At 41.1% G+C, this 14,695-nt stretch overlaps 1 protein-coding gene across 1 annotated transcript in view; it reads left to right on the top strand.

The window, feature by feature from the left end:
- Positions 1–8,163: 8,163 nt before the first annotated feature.
- The window catches only part of Arih1 (ariadne RBR E3 ubiquitin protein ligase 1), a 103,282-nt gene continuing 96,750 nt past the window's right edge, over positions 8,164–14,695 (top strand). The window contains exon 1 of the mRNA XM_021206018.2: positions 8,164–8,839. Coding sequence (XP_021061677.1) covers positions 8,471–8,839 — 369 coding nt within the window. The 5' untranslated portion in view covers positions 8,164–8,470. The remainder of the gene's footprint in view (positions 8,840–14,695) is intronic.

Below are 14,695 nucleotides of genomic sequence, written 5' to 3'. Positions count from 1 at the left end.
AATTTTCTGAGGAAAAAACAAGATGAATTTTCCTTTCTAGAAATCGGGGGTGGCTTAGGAGATGGCTCAGTTGGTCTAGTGTCTGACTTGGATTTTACTCCTCACTACTCATCTGAGAAGGCAGATAGGCAGCTGGCATCTGTAGTCCCAACACTGGGGAAGATAGGCAGATTCCTGGAGCTCCCTAGCCAGCCAGCCTAGTCAAATGGGTGAGCTCCAAGTTTGGTCAGAAGCCATGTCTCAAAAACTTAGGTGGAAAGCAATTGAGGAAGACAACTGATGATTTTTTGATTCACACATCTGCATACACACAAACATGAATATATACCACACATGTATGCAAACATATACACACACTACACATGCATACCCAAAAAAGGAGGTTCTAGGGTGTATACATATTAGCATAATTAAAATGATATAAAAGCTTAAGTGTAATTGGCTACAATTTTTCCCATTGTTTGCAGATGATTATGATGGAGTTTTTTGTTTCTGTAAACAGCATTTTCCTATGTACTCCTAGCTGTTCTAGCACTCATTCTGTAGTTCAGGCTGGCCTTTAACTCAAAGATCTTTCTGCCTCTTCCTCCTGAGTGCTGGGACAAAAAAGTCACAATACCACTGCCCTGGCAATTTTTTTAAAGTTGTAATTTTGTAAGTACCTAACTATATGCCAGGTACTGACTCTAATATTTCATTTCTTCTCTGAGACAGGATCTCACTGGGTAACCTTTGCTATTCTGGCAACTCAGTTTAGCTTATACTGGTTTCAAACTTACAGAGATCCAATTGTCTCCACCTCTTAAATATTGAGATTAAATGTGTACATCTGGCCAGGTGTAGTGGTGCATGCCTTTAATCCCAGTACTCGGGAGGCAGAGGCAGGTGGATTTCTGAGTTCGAGGCCAGCCTGGTCTACAGAGCGAGTTCCAGGACAGCCAGGGCTACACAGAGTAACCCTGTCTGGAAAAACCAAAAAAAAAAAGTGTACATCTGGTCTCAGATACTTTAAATACAGTTTTCATTTGATACAAGTAGTGTGTGTGTGTGTGTGTGTGTGTGTGTGTGTGTGTGTTTTGTTGGGAATTTGACCTAGATCTTTGCTCATGCTAGGCAAATGCTCTATTAAAGAGCTACACTCCCACTGCTATGAGAGTAGGAACTATGATCCCTTATAGTAAAGCTCATAAGAGTCAATAATTTTCTTAAGATTATAGACAACAACTAGAAGTACAGAGGTACATTCTGATCTCCTTCATGGCTTAAGTGCCTCACCATTATCCTATTCTGCTTCTCAATACAGTAAATATCAACCCTTATAAAAATCACATCTCAATGTCTAGCTCTTTTTTGATGTTCTGTTTTGAATATTAGTACATGGAATTCTTACTTAATAGGTCAACCTTGATGCCTAATAAGAAAACATTGTGCTGTCTTAGTTGCTCTAACCTTAAATCTTGTAGGCAGTGTTGATTCCTCTATAAATGTACAAACTTAAAGCAAATTTTACCCCCTTGCTGCAGGACATTTGATCATACTGTGAACCCCAAGATTGTGTTATTTATTGAAAAAAAATCTGTTTTTGGTTGTGGTGTGGCTCAGTCTTGGCACACATCTTTAATCCCTCTGGCTGGAATACAAGACTTGCCCTTGGTATGCACCTTTAATCCCAAACAATGAAGACAGGGTTAGTTTGTAGAAGAAATCATGCATGTTTGAAAATGATGTCTAATTGAGTGGCAGAAGATGTGACAGAATAGTATATGCCCAACTCTCATAGAAGAGAGAGGAAAAAGGGGCTACTTAAGAGAGAGAGAAAAGGTGAAATGAGGCAGTTTTACAGAGAGAGAAAGAGAGAATGAATATGCCAGACACAGGTGAAGACAGAATGAGCTACAAAATGAGGAGCTAGTAAATTCAGAAGAGAATGCTAGAGTTAGTTTGAGGCCAAGCAGAACAGTTGAGAAGCTCAGAGAAGCCAGATTAGATCAGTTAGCTTGGCGATGCGTTTGAGCCAGAACAGCTGAGTTAAACCAGCCAAGAGTTCAGAAAGAACTAGAAAGGGTGAGTATATTCAGCAGTAAGTCCCCGAGGCTGAAAACATTCTAGGCCTATAATAGATTGTATGGAGGCTAGAAGTTTCCAGAACTAGGCCCAGGATAGCAGACCAAGGCAGTAAGCCTCTGAGATGACAATTACATCAGATAAATAGGAGCTACTTTTTTAACCCCTTTGAAAGAAAGGATTGATTTTGGCTCACAGTGTGGGGGGTGTAATACATAATGGGAAAGGGGGCATGACAGTAGGAAGAGCATGAAGTGACTGATCATACTGCTTCTGTAGTCAGGAAGCAGATAATGATGAATGTTGGCATTCAGCTGGATTCTTTTTTCTTCCCTTATTCTTCAGTCTGAGACTCCAGTCCATGGGATGGTGTCAACCCATATTAGCTTGGCTTTTCCTCTCTGGTTAAGCCTCTCTTGAAGACATTCCAAAGACATGCCCAGAAGTGTGTCCACTAGGTGTTTCCAACTGTAGCCAGACTAATGTCGAAGATGATCATCACAAGTGGACCACTCGTCAAATCTACACCAACACACATTATTTTAACCTTAACATTCTATTCCTAGTCATCAAAGGCTCATTCTAAATGGGACAGCTATATCATTCCATCTAAAGCTCAAGGATCACTGAAGAAGGGGAGGAATACCTGGAAGAACTAGAGAATAGGAAGATGTGTAACAAAAAGTCATTTTCTGGACATGGCATAGTCACTGCACTCATGAACTGCAGTTGTGTTTATCCTCAAAGACCTGCACATGGTTTGACCTGTGATCATTTTCATTATAGATTGGGGGCAGGAGGGAATGAGGTCCAATCCCTTTTCCAAGTAACAGCCAACTATTGTTGAGAGAGATGTAATTTTCTTCAATAGTGTAGCTACTGATAAGGTGTTCTTTTGCTCCAGTAAGTAACCTTCCACTACTGTGAGACACACACACACACACACACACACAAAACAAAAGATTTTATGAAGGTTTTTGGTTGGTGAGGGAGGAAGATGAAAAATGGGAATGGGAATGTGAAAATATAATTAATTATATAAATGTATGATACTGTCAATCAATTAAAAATTTCAAAAAATCTAAGGTTTAAAGTCTCTTCTGAGACTTAAAGCAATTGTGAGCTGATTATCTATAAAATAAATAAGTTACATATTTCCAATATACACAATGGCACAGAATAAGTACTCACAATCTAAAAGAATGTGGTGATGGTGAAGAAAGAATAACCAAAATAATACCAAAACCCAGTAGGAAAACAAATCCTGCAGCTCCATGCTAAGCATAATGATTCATGTTGGCGTTACCTATGTTCCAACAAGCTTGGTAGTCCCACCCCTCCACCTCTGTGACCTATAGTTACATGCAGAATTTCTTTTGAGCTGTCTTCATTATCTACCTGCAGCTTTCCTCAGATGATGTTCCATGGCCCTAAGGTCTCCACTGTAACTTTTTTTTTGTTTGTTTGTTTTGTTTTTTGTTTTTTTTCGAGACAGGGTTTCTCTGTATAGCCCTGGCTGTCCTGGAACTCACTTTGTAGACCAGGCTGGCCTCAAACTCAGAAATCCNCCTGCCTCTGCCTCCCAAGTGCTGGGATTACAGGCGTGCGCCACCATGCCCAGCGCACTGTAACCTTTCTTTCTTTCTCTTTCTTTCTTTCTTTTCCTTTCTTTCTTTGTTTTGAGACATGGTCTTTCTACAGGCTTTGGCTGGTCTCTAATTCACAGAGGTCTACACATTTCTGCCTCTCAGATGTTGGGACTAAAGATGTGTGCCATTATGCCAGGCTCCACTGTAACTTAGTCTTTACTGACAGTTTCATGCAATGGTCTCCTTGTGGGGACTCAGACCTTACTTCCCGTTGCCTGGCTTTTTCAGCTTTTCGAAATGGTAGTGTAATGACTCTTTAACTCTTGAATTTTGTATGTCTACAAAAACAACTCCATGAATGATGTTTCTGAAGTCTGCTGACAGCTTTAAATGTGATAAGGTGCTTTTTTTAAAACCACAGCACTTTAGTTGCCTCTCAACTTGTAACTTGGTTGCTCAACTTCAGAGGCAAAAGCTTCCCTAGGGAGGGAAGAAGCCCATCCATAGCATTCTCAACTAAGGCTCATGTTTTGAAGTGAATTTGCACTTTTACAAGTTGGAGTCACCAATGGTGGAGTCTTGTCCTCAGGGCATGTTCCCTATTCTCAGTTCATGGTGAAAGTTTCTTTTGCTAGTATTAATGTATTTGACAATCATAGTTGATCCATGCCTACTTCTAAAAATTCACACTCTTGGATGGAGAGATGGCTCAGAGGTTAAGAGTCATCTTTCAGAGGTCCTGAGTTCAATTTGCAGCAACCACATGGTGTCTCACAACCATCTATAATGAGTTCTGATGCCCTCTTCTGGTATGCAGGTGTACTGGTAGATAGAGCACTCATACATAAAACAAACAAACAAATAAATAAATCTTTTTAAAAAAATTCACATTCCCTTCTTAGTTGGGCTACAAACTTCTCACAGTTTTGTGCTGTCACTGTAGCACTGACTTGGAACAGTGAGCAGTAACTGTTCCAAACTGTATAGATTATACTGTCTTAAAATTTCTAATATCAAACAAGTTAGTCTATTACCTTAGAATTCAGCCTCACTCAAAATTTTCAGTACACAGACAGAATGTATTGAAGTTCTTTGCTAGAGTGCAACATAAGTGACCTCTAACACATTAAGAGTATCAATCCTCTCTACAACCTCATGAACCTGGCCTCTACTGTACAGATTTCTCTTGACTTCCTTTTTTCCCCAAACTCTCACCAGAATGGCCCTTTAGGCTCTGTTTACAACATTCTAGGGTTTCTTTAGACCACAGTGGCAACAATCTTTCAAATTCCTCCTGAAGCCAATTTAGAAAGTTCAAGAACCACACAGCTTATCACAGCATCTTGGTACCAACTTTCTGTAGCATTTTTCTTGTTGCTGTGACAGATAATAGCTGACAAGATCAACTTCATGGAAAAAATGGCTTTATTTTTTTGGCTTATAGTTTGAATAGAAACAATTTTATCACCGCAGGGAGTCCATGATTGTAAGGAGGCTCACATTGTATCTGTAGTCAGACATAGAGAAGTATGCCGGTGCTCTGTCACTCAATATGTTGGGCCTATTTTCAAATCACACCCAGATTTAACCACTCATATCTCCAGTGCTTTAAGGGAACTCAAGCCATTATTCTCCACCTGGATTTCTGAGCTGGTTTCATAGTTAGTAGCTGTCACTCTAGCCCATGCTCTACGAAGCACCCAACTATCTTTTTCAGAACAAGGATCATATTGTTTTATTCTTCTGCTTAAACCCCTTTCAAACTTCCCACCGCTCTAATGTAAATTTCTTAGGATAGCTTATGACTCCCCTAGGGACCCTGCCTCATCTGCCTTCTCTGGCTTTATCCCTTAATATTATCTAGCTGATTAGCATATTTCAGTGATGATGATATTTTCAAAGATAAAATTTTAAACATGGTTCAGACGTTTTCAAATTTTAGTATAACTTAAACTTATGTACTTGAGAGGATTGGAAAAGGCAATGTGGAGTGAATTTTGTTGCTGGTAGTTTTTGTTTGAGAAATGGTCTCTCCATGGAGCCCAAGCTTGGTGGCTTCAAACTTGAATCTCCAGTCTTCAGAGATTTTAGTGTTAAAGGTGTGAACCACCACCCACACTACTAGGTTGGAGGTTTGAGGAAACTAGTTAAGGTATGAAAGAAGTCATATTATGAAAACAAAATTTAAAACTTAACAGTACTATCTAGTAGTATTGAGGGTTAGCTGGCTTTGTGTTTGAAACTTGGAATGCATATTGCTATACATTTTTCTGGTAGTGGCCAGCCACTGTAGCACCTAAAGGAAGATGACACAAAGGGTTTTTGAGTCTTGAAATTGTTATGGTTAATATCAACTTGATAGACCCAGAATTACTTAAGAGATAAAGCTCTGGGCAGTTTTATGGATTTATAGATCCAATAACTAAGGTGAGAGATCCATCCTGTGTGGGCTCTAACATTCCATAGGATGGGATCCTACACTTATAAAGAGAAAGTGATCTAAAAACTATTGTACATCTCTCTCTTTTATTCCTGCTGATACAGTGATAACTGCCTTATACTTCTGTCATCATGCCTTCTTTGACAGGATAGACCTTGACCTCAAAATATGAACATTAATCCTCTCCTTCCTTAACTTGCTTTTGTCTGTTATTTTGTCACAAGAATAAAATAATGAATGAATACACAAATATTCCTAAATTATTTCCATAGATATAACACAACAGGATGGAGAAGAACAAAGGGTGTTTGTGTCTGTGGTTTGTCTCAGATGTGGCAATAAGTTATAATTGCTAAATAGAAACACAATGACTCAAGGGACCAAGATAACCCAGAGCTGATGTGAAGAGCTTTGATTTGAGCTAGGCATGGTGGTGCATGTCTCAAATCCTAGCATTTGGAGGCAGGGGCAGGAAGGTCAGGAGTTAAGGGTTATCCTGAGTATATGAGATCCTACTTAAAAAACAAACATACCGAGAAAGGCTCAGCAGGTACAGACAAGCACTTTCCATGTAGCCTGATATAACCCAACTCTTGGAGTTTAATCAGTGAAGAGTGTGAGCTAATTCCCTTAAGTTATCTTCTGATCTCCACTTGCCATGCCCTCAACCCAGTTTGTGTGTATATATATATATATATATATATATATATATATATATATATATATATATACAAATATATATTTGTATGTGTGTAATGAAATAAATCGATCATTTGAGAACAAAAATAGACAAATAAGTATGTATCTATATATTTTCCACTTTTCAAAGACAATTTCTAAACAGAATCTATATCTTAAGTACTGTATCTATTAAGGGTTCAGCTTTTAATAGGTTTTCAGACTGGCCAATCCTTCAAGTTACTGGAAGAGGGAGATTTCTTATGCCTCTGCTTCCTTCAAAACACTTTCCTGGCTCTGGTGTCCTATTTTCAAGGTATTAAGTCCAAAGCAAACAAAACAAGATAAACCCCGACTTGGAAAGGCAGAAAGTGCTTTGTCATGACCTCTAACTAATTTGCCCAATATTTCCCATTTACTGATTGAGTTTTAAACTTCAGCCTTGTAACTATGTGACCCTTCTGTTTTGACCCAAGGCCATCTTCCTATCCTCCTCTGTTGAAATAACCATCCACCAACCTAGCTCACTTCTGCACTACCTCCAGATAAGCAGTCTCTCTTGGTCTTAGTAGATGTGGTTTGCCTGTACTGTTTCTTAGAATTATCACTGTAACTTCCATGTGATGTAAGATTTATTATGTATCAGAAAACCTCTCTGCTCCATTGCTGGGGACTGAAACTGGGGCCTTTGTGCATGCTGGACAGGTGTATGTCACCACAAGGTATATACACTTTAATTTTTAGAGCCTCGGGTGGCTCTGCTATAACCTGGGTACTAGGACTCAGTGGTAATGAGAGCTAATCTATGGAAGGCCCTTAGTGATTGAGGAATTGATGGCCTTAATTGAGGAACAGGACTGCTCACATTGTTCTGGACCCTCAAGAGGTGCTTGTCAAGATGAGTTCAGGAACTGAGTCTTTACTATGACGTCACGTCAGGGGGACCCTAGAACCGCTGTAGAGCCACACGAGTGGACAGCAACACTCCAACTACCTGTCACCCAACTTGGAGGTCCCGCGTACTACTACCTTCCAGGCAGTAACTCGGGCAACCGGAATTTTAGCAGCACAGCTCCCGGCTTCCCGGAACTAGCCAGGGCGTGTCAGATGTGCCTGTGAGGCCCGGAAGCGAGAAAGGTCCGCGGCGAAAACCTCCGCTCGGGTGCTCCCCGGACTCCTCCCCACGACCGGAAGGCCCCAGCCTCCTCACGTCAAGGAGCCACAGCTTCTCAGTGCATCCCGGCCACCGCCGCGCTCCCGTCCTCCTCGGGCTCGGCCGTGGGGTCTCCCCAAATACTACGCAGGGGCCAAGGGGCGTGGCGCGGTGACGTGCAGCGGACCGACGCGATGACGTAGCGCGGCGCGGTGACGCACGCCCCTTTGTTGGCTCAGTAGCGGTAGCAGCGGCCGCGGAGGTGGCGTAGGGGACTGTTTTCCGTCCGAGCCCGGAGCGGAGCGGCGTCTGACTGAGGCCGGCAGCAAGCGGCCCCCGCGCTCCCTCCCGCCCTGCTCCGCGCCCTCCCCGCCGCCGCCACCGCCCGCTTCCAACCGCCGCACCCGGGGAACAGCCGCGGCCCACGGGGCCGGAACCAGGCCTGCGTCCGGACGGCAGCCGGAGCCGGAGCGAGAGCCGGGGCCTCGGCGTCCCCGCCCTCTCCGCGCCGCGGCCAGCGTCTGCCGGGCCCGCGCGCGTCGCGCCATGGACTCGGACGAGGGCTACAACTACGAGTTCGACGAGGACGAGGAGTGCAGCGAGGAGGACAGCGGCGCCGAGGAGGAGGAGGACGACGACGAGGACGAGCCGGACGATGATAACCTGGATCTGGGCGAGGTGGAGCTGGTGGAGCCCGGGCTGGGCGTCGGCGGGGAGCGGGACGGACTGCTGTGCGGGGAGACTGGCGGCGGCGGCGGCAGCGCTCTGGGTCCCGGAGGCGGCGGCGGCGGTGGCGGTGGCGGCGGCGGCCCGGGACACGAGCAGGAGGAGGATTACCGCTACGAGGTGCTCACGGCCGAACAGATCCTGCAGCACATGGTGGAATGTATCCGGGAGGTCAACGAGGTCATCCAGGTGAGGGGCCCCGCCACGCCATCTGACCCCGGAGCCGGCTTAGGGAGCGGACCCAGGCGCCCTGTGCGGCGCCGAGGAGCAGGCCAAGGCCTGGCTCGTCCGGGGCCTGTGTGCCCTGCCGGCCGGTCGGGAGGTGCGCTTGGGCGGTGCTTCCCGGAGTCCTGGCATGGCGGAGGCCTGGGGCTGCCTGAGCGGCTATGGCCGGCAGTTCCTGCAGGACTACGGCCGGAGGATGGGATACCAGGGCGTGCTAGAGGGAGGTGAGGTGGTGAGTGTGAAAGAGGTGTCAGAAAGAACCCGGCCCTTTTCTCGAGGTTTATCCCTGGCCCTTGAGTCTCTTGAGCAGTTTCAGATGGGATTAGGGCAGGCCCTTCAGAACAGCTTTAGTGTATGATTGCTCCAAGTGGGCACCGGGTAATAAAGAAATGGATCTCCTTGGCAGTCCTAAGTGGCTACTTAAAGGTGGGGGAAGGGAACTATTTCTCGGAAGAGGTGCTGATGGACCTTATTTTCTGACGGTGAGGCTTACGCCTACATTTTGGGGGAAGGGGGAGGAGTATATTTTCTTTGGGACCTAACTGCTACTTCTTCCATTGGTAGCAAGTAACTTGATGGAAGCTGTTGGAATAATTATTGCAGATCCCCTACCCACCCTTGCAGCTTCAACAACAATAAAACGCAGTGTTGTCTAATTGGACAAAACTCTTATTGTGAATTAGAAAGTAGAGGCATTCCGGCTTCTGGACTCCTTTCTCTGAAGGTTTCTCTTTCGTGCATAGAAAGTTAAACTTGCTCCAGGCCAGTAACTGCATCCCATTTAACGCTGTATACATCAGATTTTGTATTTTTGAGCTTTAGGAAATACGTTTCCATTTGTTTGGGAGAAAAGTTGTTACAAATGGGATATGATTGGAAAATAAAGATAACACAGGACCCTCTGGTGAAAGTCTGAAATTTCAGTTACTTAGGATGTCGATGCAGATGGATGGTGGCAAGTTCAAGTCCTACCTGGACTACAGAGTGAGCTCAAAGTTGTCCTGGGTAACTTAGTGAGACCCTGTCTCAAGATAGAGTAAAAAGAGGGCTGGAGATAATAACAGCTCAGTGGTAGAGCAAAAGTTCGAGGCTCTAGATTCAGCCCTCAGTGTTTGAAAAATGAAAAATCAGAGTGAAATCTTGATTCATTTTAACTTTTAGAAAACAGTAGTTACATGGAAGGAAACTACATACGAACAAGAAGTTACTCTTTTTTTAAAGCACATTGCTTTTTAACTTTAGAATGGGTTGGTTTAATATTCATGGACAGATTATGAGTGTTACTGCCTACTTGCTGAGTTTCCATTATTAACATGTTTATGGTCTTGATTCAGTAGGCACCGTTTTCCAGATTAAACCATCTAGGCATTAAAGAATGTGTTTGGAATAATGGAAAATCTCATCTAGTGTTGTTAGTAGTGGAAATCTCAATTTTCAATGTAGATGATGGTGCATTTTCCAATAAAAAATAAATGGGAGGATTGTAGAAGTCAGATAAATTTCACTGCTCTAGTTTTTATATAATTAATTGAGATTTCTTTCTTTCTTTCATTTTTTTTTTTAAAGAAACAGAAAAAGGAATTGCATTAGCAAGGAATTTGGTTAAAACTTGAATTGCTTTTATTTACATGCAATTATATTAAATGTGGTATTTTCAAATTTACCTAGCTTACTGGCATTAAAATTATGTTTTGAAATAAATCAAAGATATTGTCAGAAATAACTTTTTGACTTAAAAGTGTGTATTTTACTTTAGTTAAATCTCATCCAATTTTGTCAGTTCTTAGATTTATCTCAGTTACCAGTCAGGTAGCTGTTATGCATGACATCATCCTTTCTTGTTTTAGATAAGAATGAATGCTGATGAACTGCTAAGACCTATAAAAATTGGGGATTTTGGCGGGGGTGGGGGTGGGGAGAGTGTCCTACTTTTCCATATTATTATTCTAGCCTTTATAAGTAAAACTGTTCTTAAATAGCATTCATGAACACCCGAGCATGTATCCCTTGTTGAAAGTTTATAATTAGATGTACCAGTCAAGTCAAAGGTAGGATATATCCCTAACCATCTTTCCTTGAACTAGTATTCTTAGGCATCTAAGCTAGACTTGATTTTGTTTTAGGTTATTTAAATCTCATGAGTAAAGAGAAATTTTACCAAATAAGTTACCAAGAGACATCAAAATGTGAGCTGTAGCTAGTTTTCTGGAACCTACATAGCCATACATACTTTAAAAAACAAAACAAAACAAAACCAAAAACCAGAATGATTTTGTGTAATTTGTTTTCAGTGGGGAGGAAAACCAGAAAGACTTTCTGAAGAACTTTCTCTAATAAATAACTACTCTTTTAAAGAACTTAGTGATTGCACATTAATTTGTATAATCAATCTATTTGCTGGCTTTTTATAGTTTTTAACTTAAAAGCATAAATTTCATCAGAGGTCAGACATAGAATATTTTCTTATTTCTTCTTGTAAGTCCACTTGTAGAATTAAAGTGAATTTTCAAGGCTTTGAGATGGTGTTAAGTGTTTTCAAGTTAAACTAGTTGCCTAATTGGTACCATATAGTCATTTAAAAAAATTTGCTTTGAGGAGGGAGGCATATTGGTGCATGCCTTTAATACCAACATTCTGGAGGTAAAGTCAGGTTAATTTCTGTATTTGAGGCCAACCTGATCTATATAGTGCATTAGAGGACAGCCAGAGCTAGCTACATAGTGAGGCCCTATCTAAAAAAAAAAAAACAAAACAAAAACAAAACAGAAAACAACAACAAAAAACCCTTTTATATATAGTTCTGACTTTGCTTAAACTTTGAATTCTCCTATAGTATACTCAGGACCTGGCATATGCTAGGCAAGTATTCTATTCCTGAGCTATACCCAGGACTTAATATATTTATTGTATGTATTTTTGAGACAGGAGTCTCACTGCAGAGCTCAGGGCATCCTGGAACTCATGCTGTATCATCATTCTGTTTATGACATAGTGAGCATATATTTACTCTTTCCCCTCTTTTCATGCTTTTTAATTTATTTCATTTGTGTTTTGAGATTGAATTTCCCTGTGTTGCCAAGGCTGGTTTACTCTTGGGCTCCAGTGATGGTCTCGCCTCAGCTTCTTGGGTTCCAGGACTACAAATGTGTTGTACACATCAAGTGCTAACTACAACAGGGTGCTCTCTCTGTTTTAGCTAGTCACTATTTTTTTGTTTGTTTGTTTGTTATTTTTTTAAAAAATTAAAAAGGACTTTATTTAAATTGTGTATATGTGTGGGTATGTGGATGCCTGCAGAGGCCAGAAGAGGGCGCTGGATTCCCGGAGCTGTAGTGTGACCCATGGTTGTGAGCTGCCCTTAGAAGATAGATGGTGGGAAGTGAACTCTTGTACTGCAAGAGCATCTGGTGTTATCTGCTAAACCATCTCTCAAGCCACTCTTTTTGTTGTTGTTATTTTCCTTTTACATGTTAACTACATTAATATCTATAAATAGCTTAATTTTCCTATAAGGTGATGTAATAAGTAGAATAAGAATATGTTTAGGCTGCATTTGATGATTACTACTTTTTGGATGAGAAAATGATCATGCTTCTAATTTAGTTGGCTGGAGCCTATGGGACCCTTGGTGATAATGGTAGCAGTCTTGATTGTTTTTAGTTCAAAGCCTAAACGATTTTATTTTCTTTTTTTTCCTTTTCTTTTTTGTTTCTTTTGAGACAGGGTCTTTCTATGTATTATTCCTGGCTGTTCTGGGAGTCTATGTAGACCAGGTTAGCCTTGAACTAAGAGATCCACTTGCCTTTGATGCCCAGCTAACAGCCTGCCCTTTTGAGCACTCAGGTAAACTTTTGCAATCATATAATTGAATTTTTTCTTTCCAAAAATGTTGTTCTCTTTTTTTCAGCTTTAATTCAAGGATAGATGTCTTATGATGTGTAGCAGTAGATGGCCAGATAAATTGCTGGATAGTATAGAAGTTTAGAACAAAGCTTGAAAGTTGTTCCTGAGCTTTTCTGGCAAGTCAACTTTTCAGAGCTTTACTTTGAAAATTTAAGTCTGTTTTTCAGGCTAAAATTTAGAGTTTAAATAAGGAGTGCCATGTATTGTTAGAAGTTTTCCCTTGTGTTTTAAAGTGCACACATTGTTCAGTAGCTATTTTTCTTTCCTCTTTTGTTATCCCTGTTTTAAGGGGAGTTTCAGAAGTGACTTGATACATATGCTTTGGCAAAAATACACAAAACTGAAATATTAGTAAAATTTCCTTAATATTGAGACATTTTATTTAGCTAAAAATAGCTGTAATTACTGACACTTTCCTCAGGCTTATTTTTTTTTTTAAATTATACTTCCAATTCAGATATATTGCCAATTCCAGTTACTTGACAGTATATCTTTTAGGTATAATTTTCTAATTTTAAGAAATGCTTGGTGTACTGATGCTAAATAGCTTGACAGTATATCTAACCACAATTTTCTAATTTTTAAAAAAGCTAAATATAGAGGCAAGTATCTCCTGATTCTTAGTAAGAGTTTACAACTAGAAGTCACTACCATGAGTGTTTCTCTTAGCACTGAGACATCTGGGGCAAATACTTTTTTCTTTCTTTTGTGGGGGATAGGGGCAGCTCTTCTTTGATTAACTTACCTAATCTTAACTATTAAGAGTCATCCTTCATTCATTTTCCACATTTTCCACCATCCAGTTAGCCCAGGTCAGATTGATTACCTTTTTTTCCAGTTGCTCTTAATAACTAATCCTAAGTATGGGCCTCTAATTTTATTTTGGCTCTTGGCTCTAGACCTTCAGTTCATCTGTCACACTGCTATCAAACCCATGCAAAAGTTATTCTTTTGCCTAAAAGAGATTTTGTTGTTGTTGAAAGTATAGTTCATACTCCTTATGGCAGTCATAGTTTCCATTTTAGTATCTACTGTTTTTCCATCTCAACTGTTCTGTCCTAACCTCCCACAGCCCTGACTGCTGCAGTGCTGATAATTATAACACACTTAGAAAGTTTCCTGTTTCTGTTCATGCTATTACTTGTAATAGCCTTTCTCTTAAACTGCTTAAGGATTTCTTTATCTTTTTTCTGGGGTCTCTTTATTTACCTTTTCAGTGCTTCCTTGTTTGCTTAGTGCTTTATATGGATATTTTGTGTAGCCCACAAGAGCTTGTGATATAGCCATCTCTATATCTAAGTCTTTCTACTTGAGTAAATATGAGGGCTTTGATGGTGAAAGCTGAAACTCCTTGGTCTTTGTGTGCACAACATACAGCATACTTACATAGTCTGACAGAAAAATACTAGGGAAACATTTTGAAATTTTTCCTTATTTACCAGATAATCTGTAAACCAAAGGAAGCCAAATAAGATTTTTTCAAGTACTAGTAAATTAATTTATGGCTTCTAAATGCTGCAAATGTGAGTAGTTTAAGACTACAATGTTTAAATTCTAAGGGGACAAGCTTTTATCATTTTGGATAGGTTTTGAGACAGGGTTTCTCTGTGTGTGGACAAGCTTTTATTGTTTGGAAAGGTTTTGAGACAGGGTTTCTCTGTGTGTGTGGCTCTGGCTGGCCTGGGACTTGTTTGGAGACCAGGCTGACCTCGAACTCAGATCCACCTGATTCCTCTGGGATTAAAAGAATAAAAGTTATTCTTCTGCCACATCTGGCTAAGAGGACAAGCTTTTATTTATTTTAATTTTTGGGGGTTGGGGGGTCGGTGTTTCAAGATAAGGTTTCTCTGTGTAGCCTTGGCTGTCCTGGAACTCACTCTGTAGACCAGGCTGGCCTTGAACTCAGAAATCCGCCTG

Source organism: Mus pahari, chromosome 10 (assembly GCF_900095145.1).
Source record: "Mus pahari chromosome 10, PAHARI_EIJ_v1.1, whole genome shotgun sequence".
Taxonomy (NCBI): Eukaryota; Metazoa; Chordata; class Mammalia; order Rodentia; family Muridae; genus Mus; species Mus pahari.
This window is presented reverse-complemented; position numbering and strand designations above follow the sequence as displayed.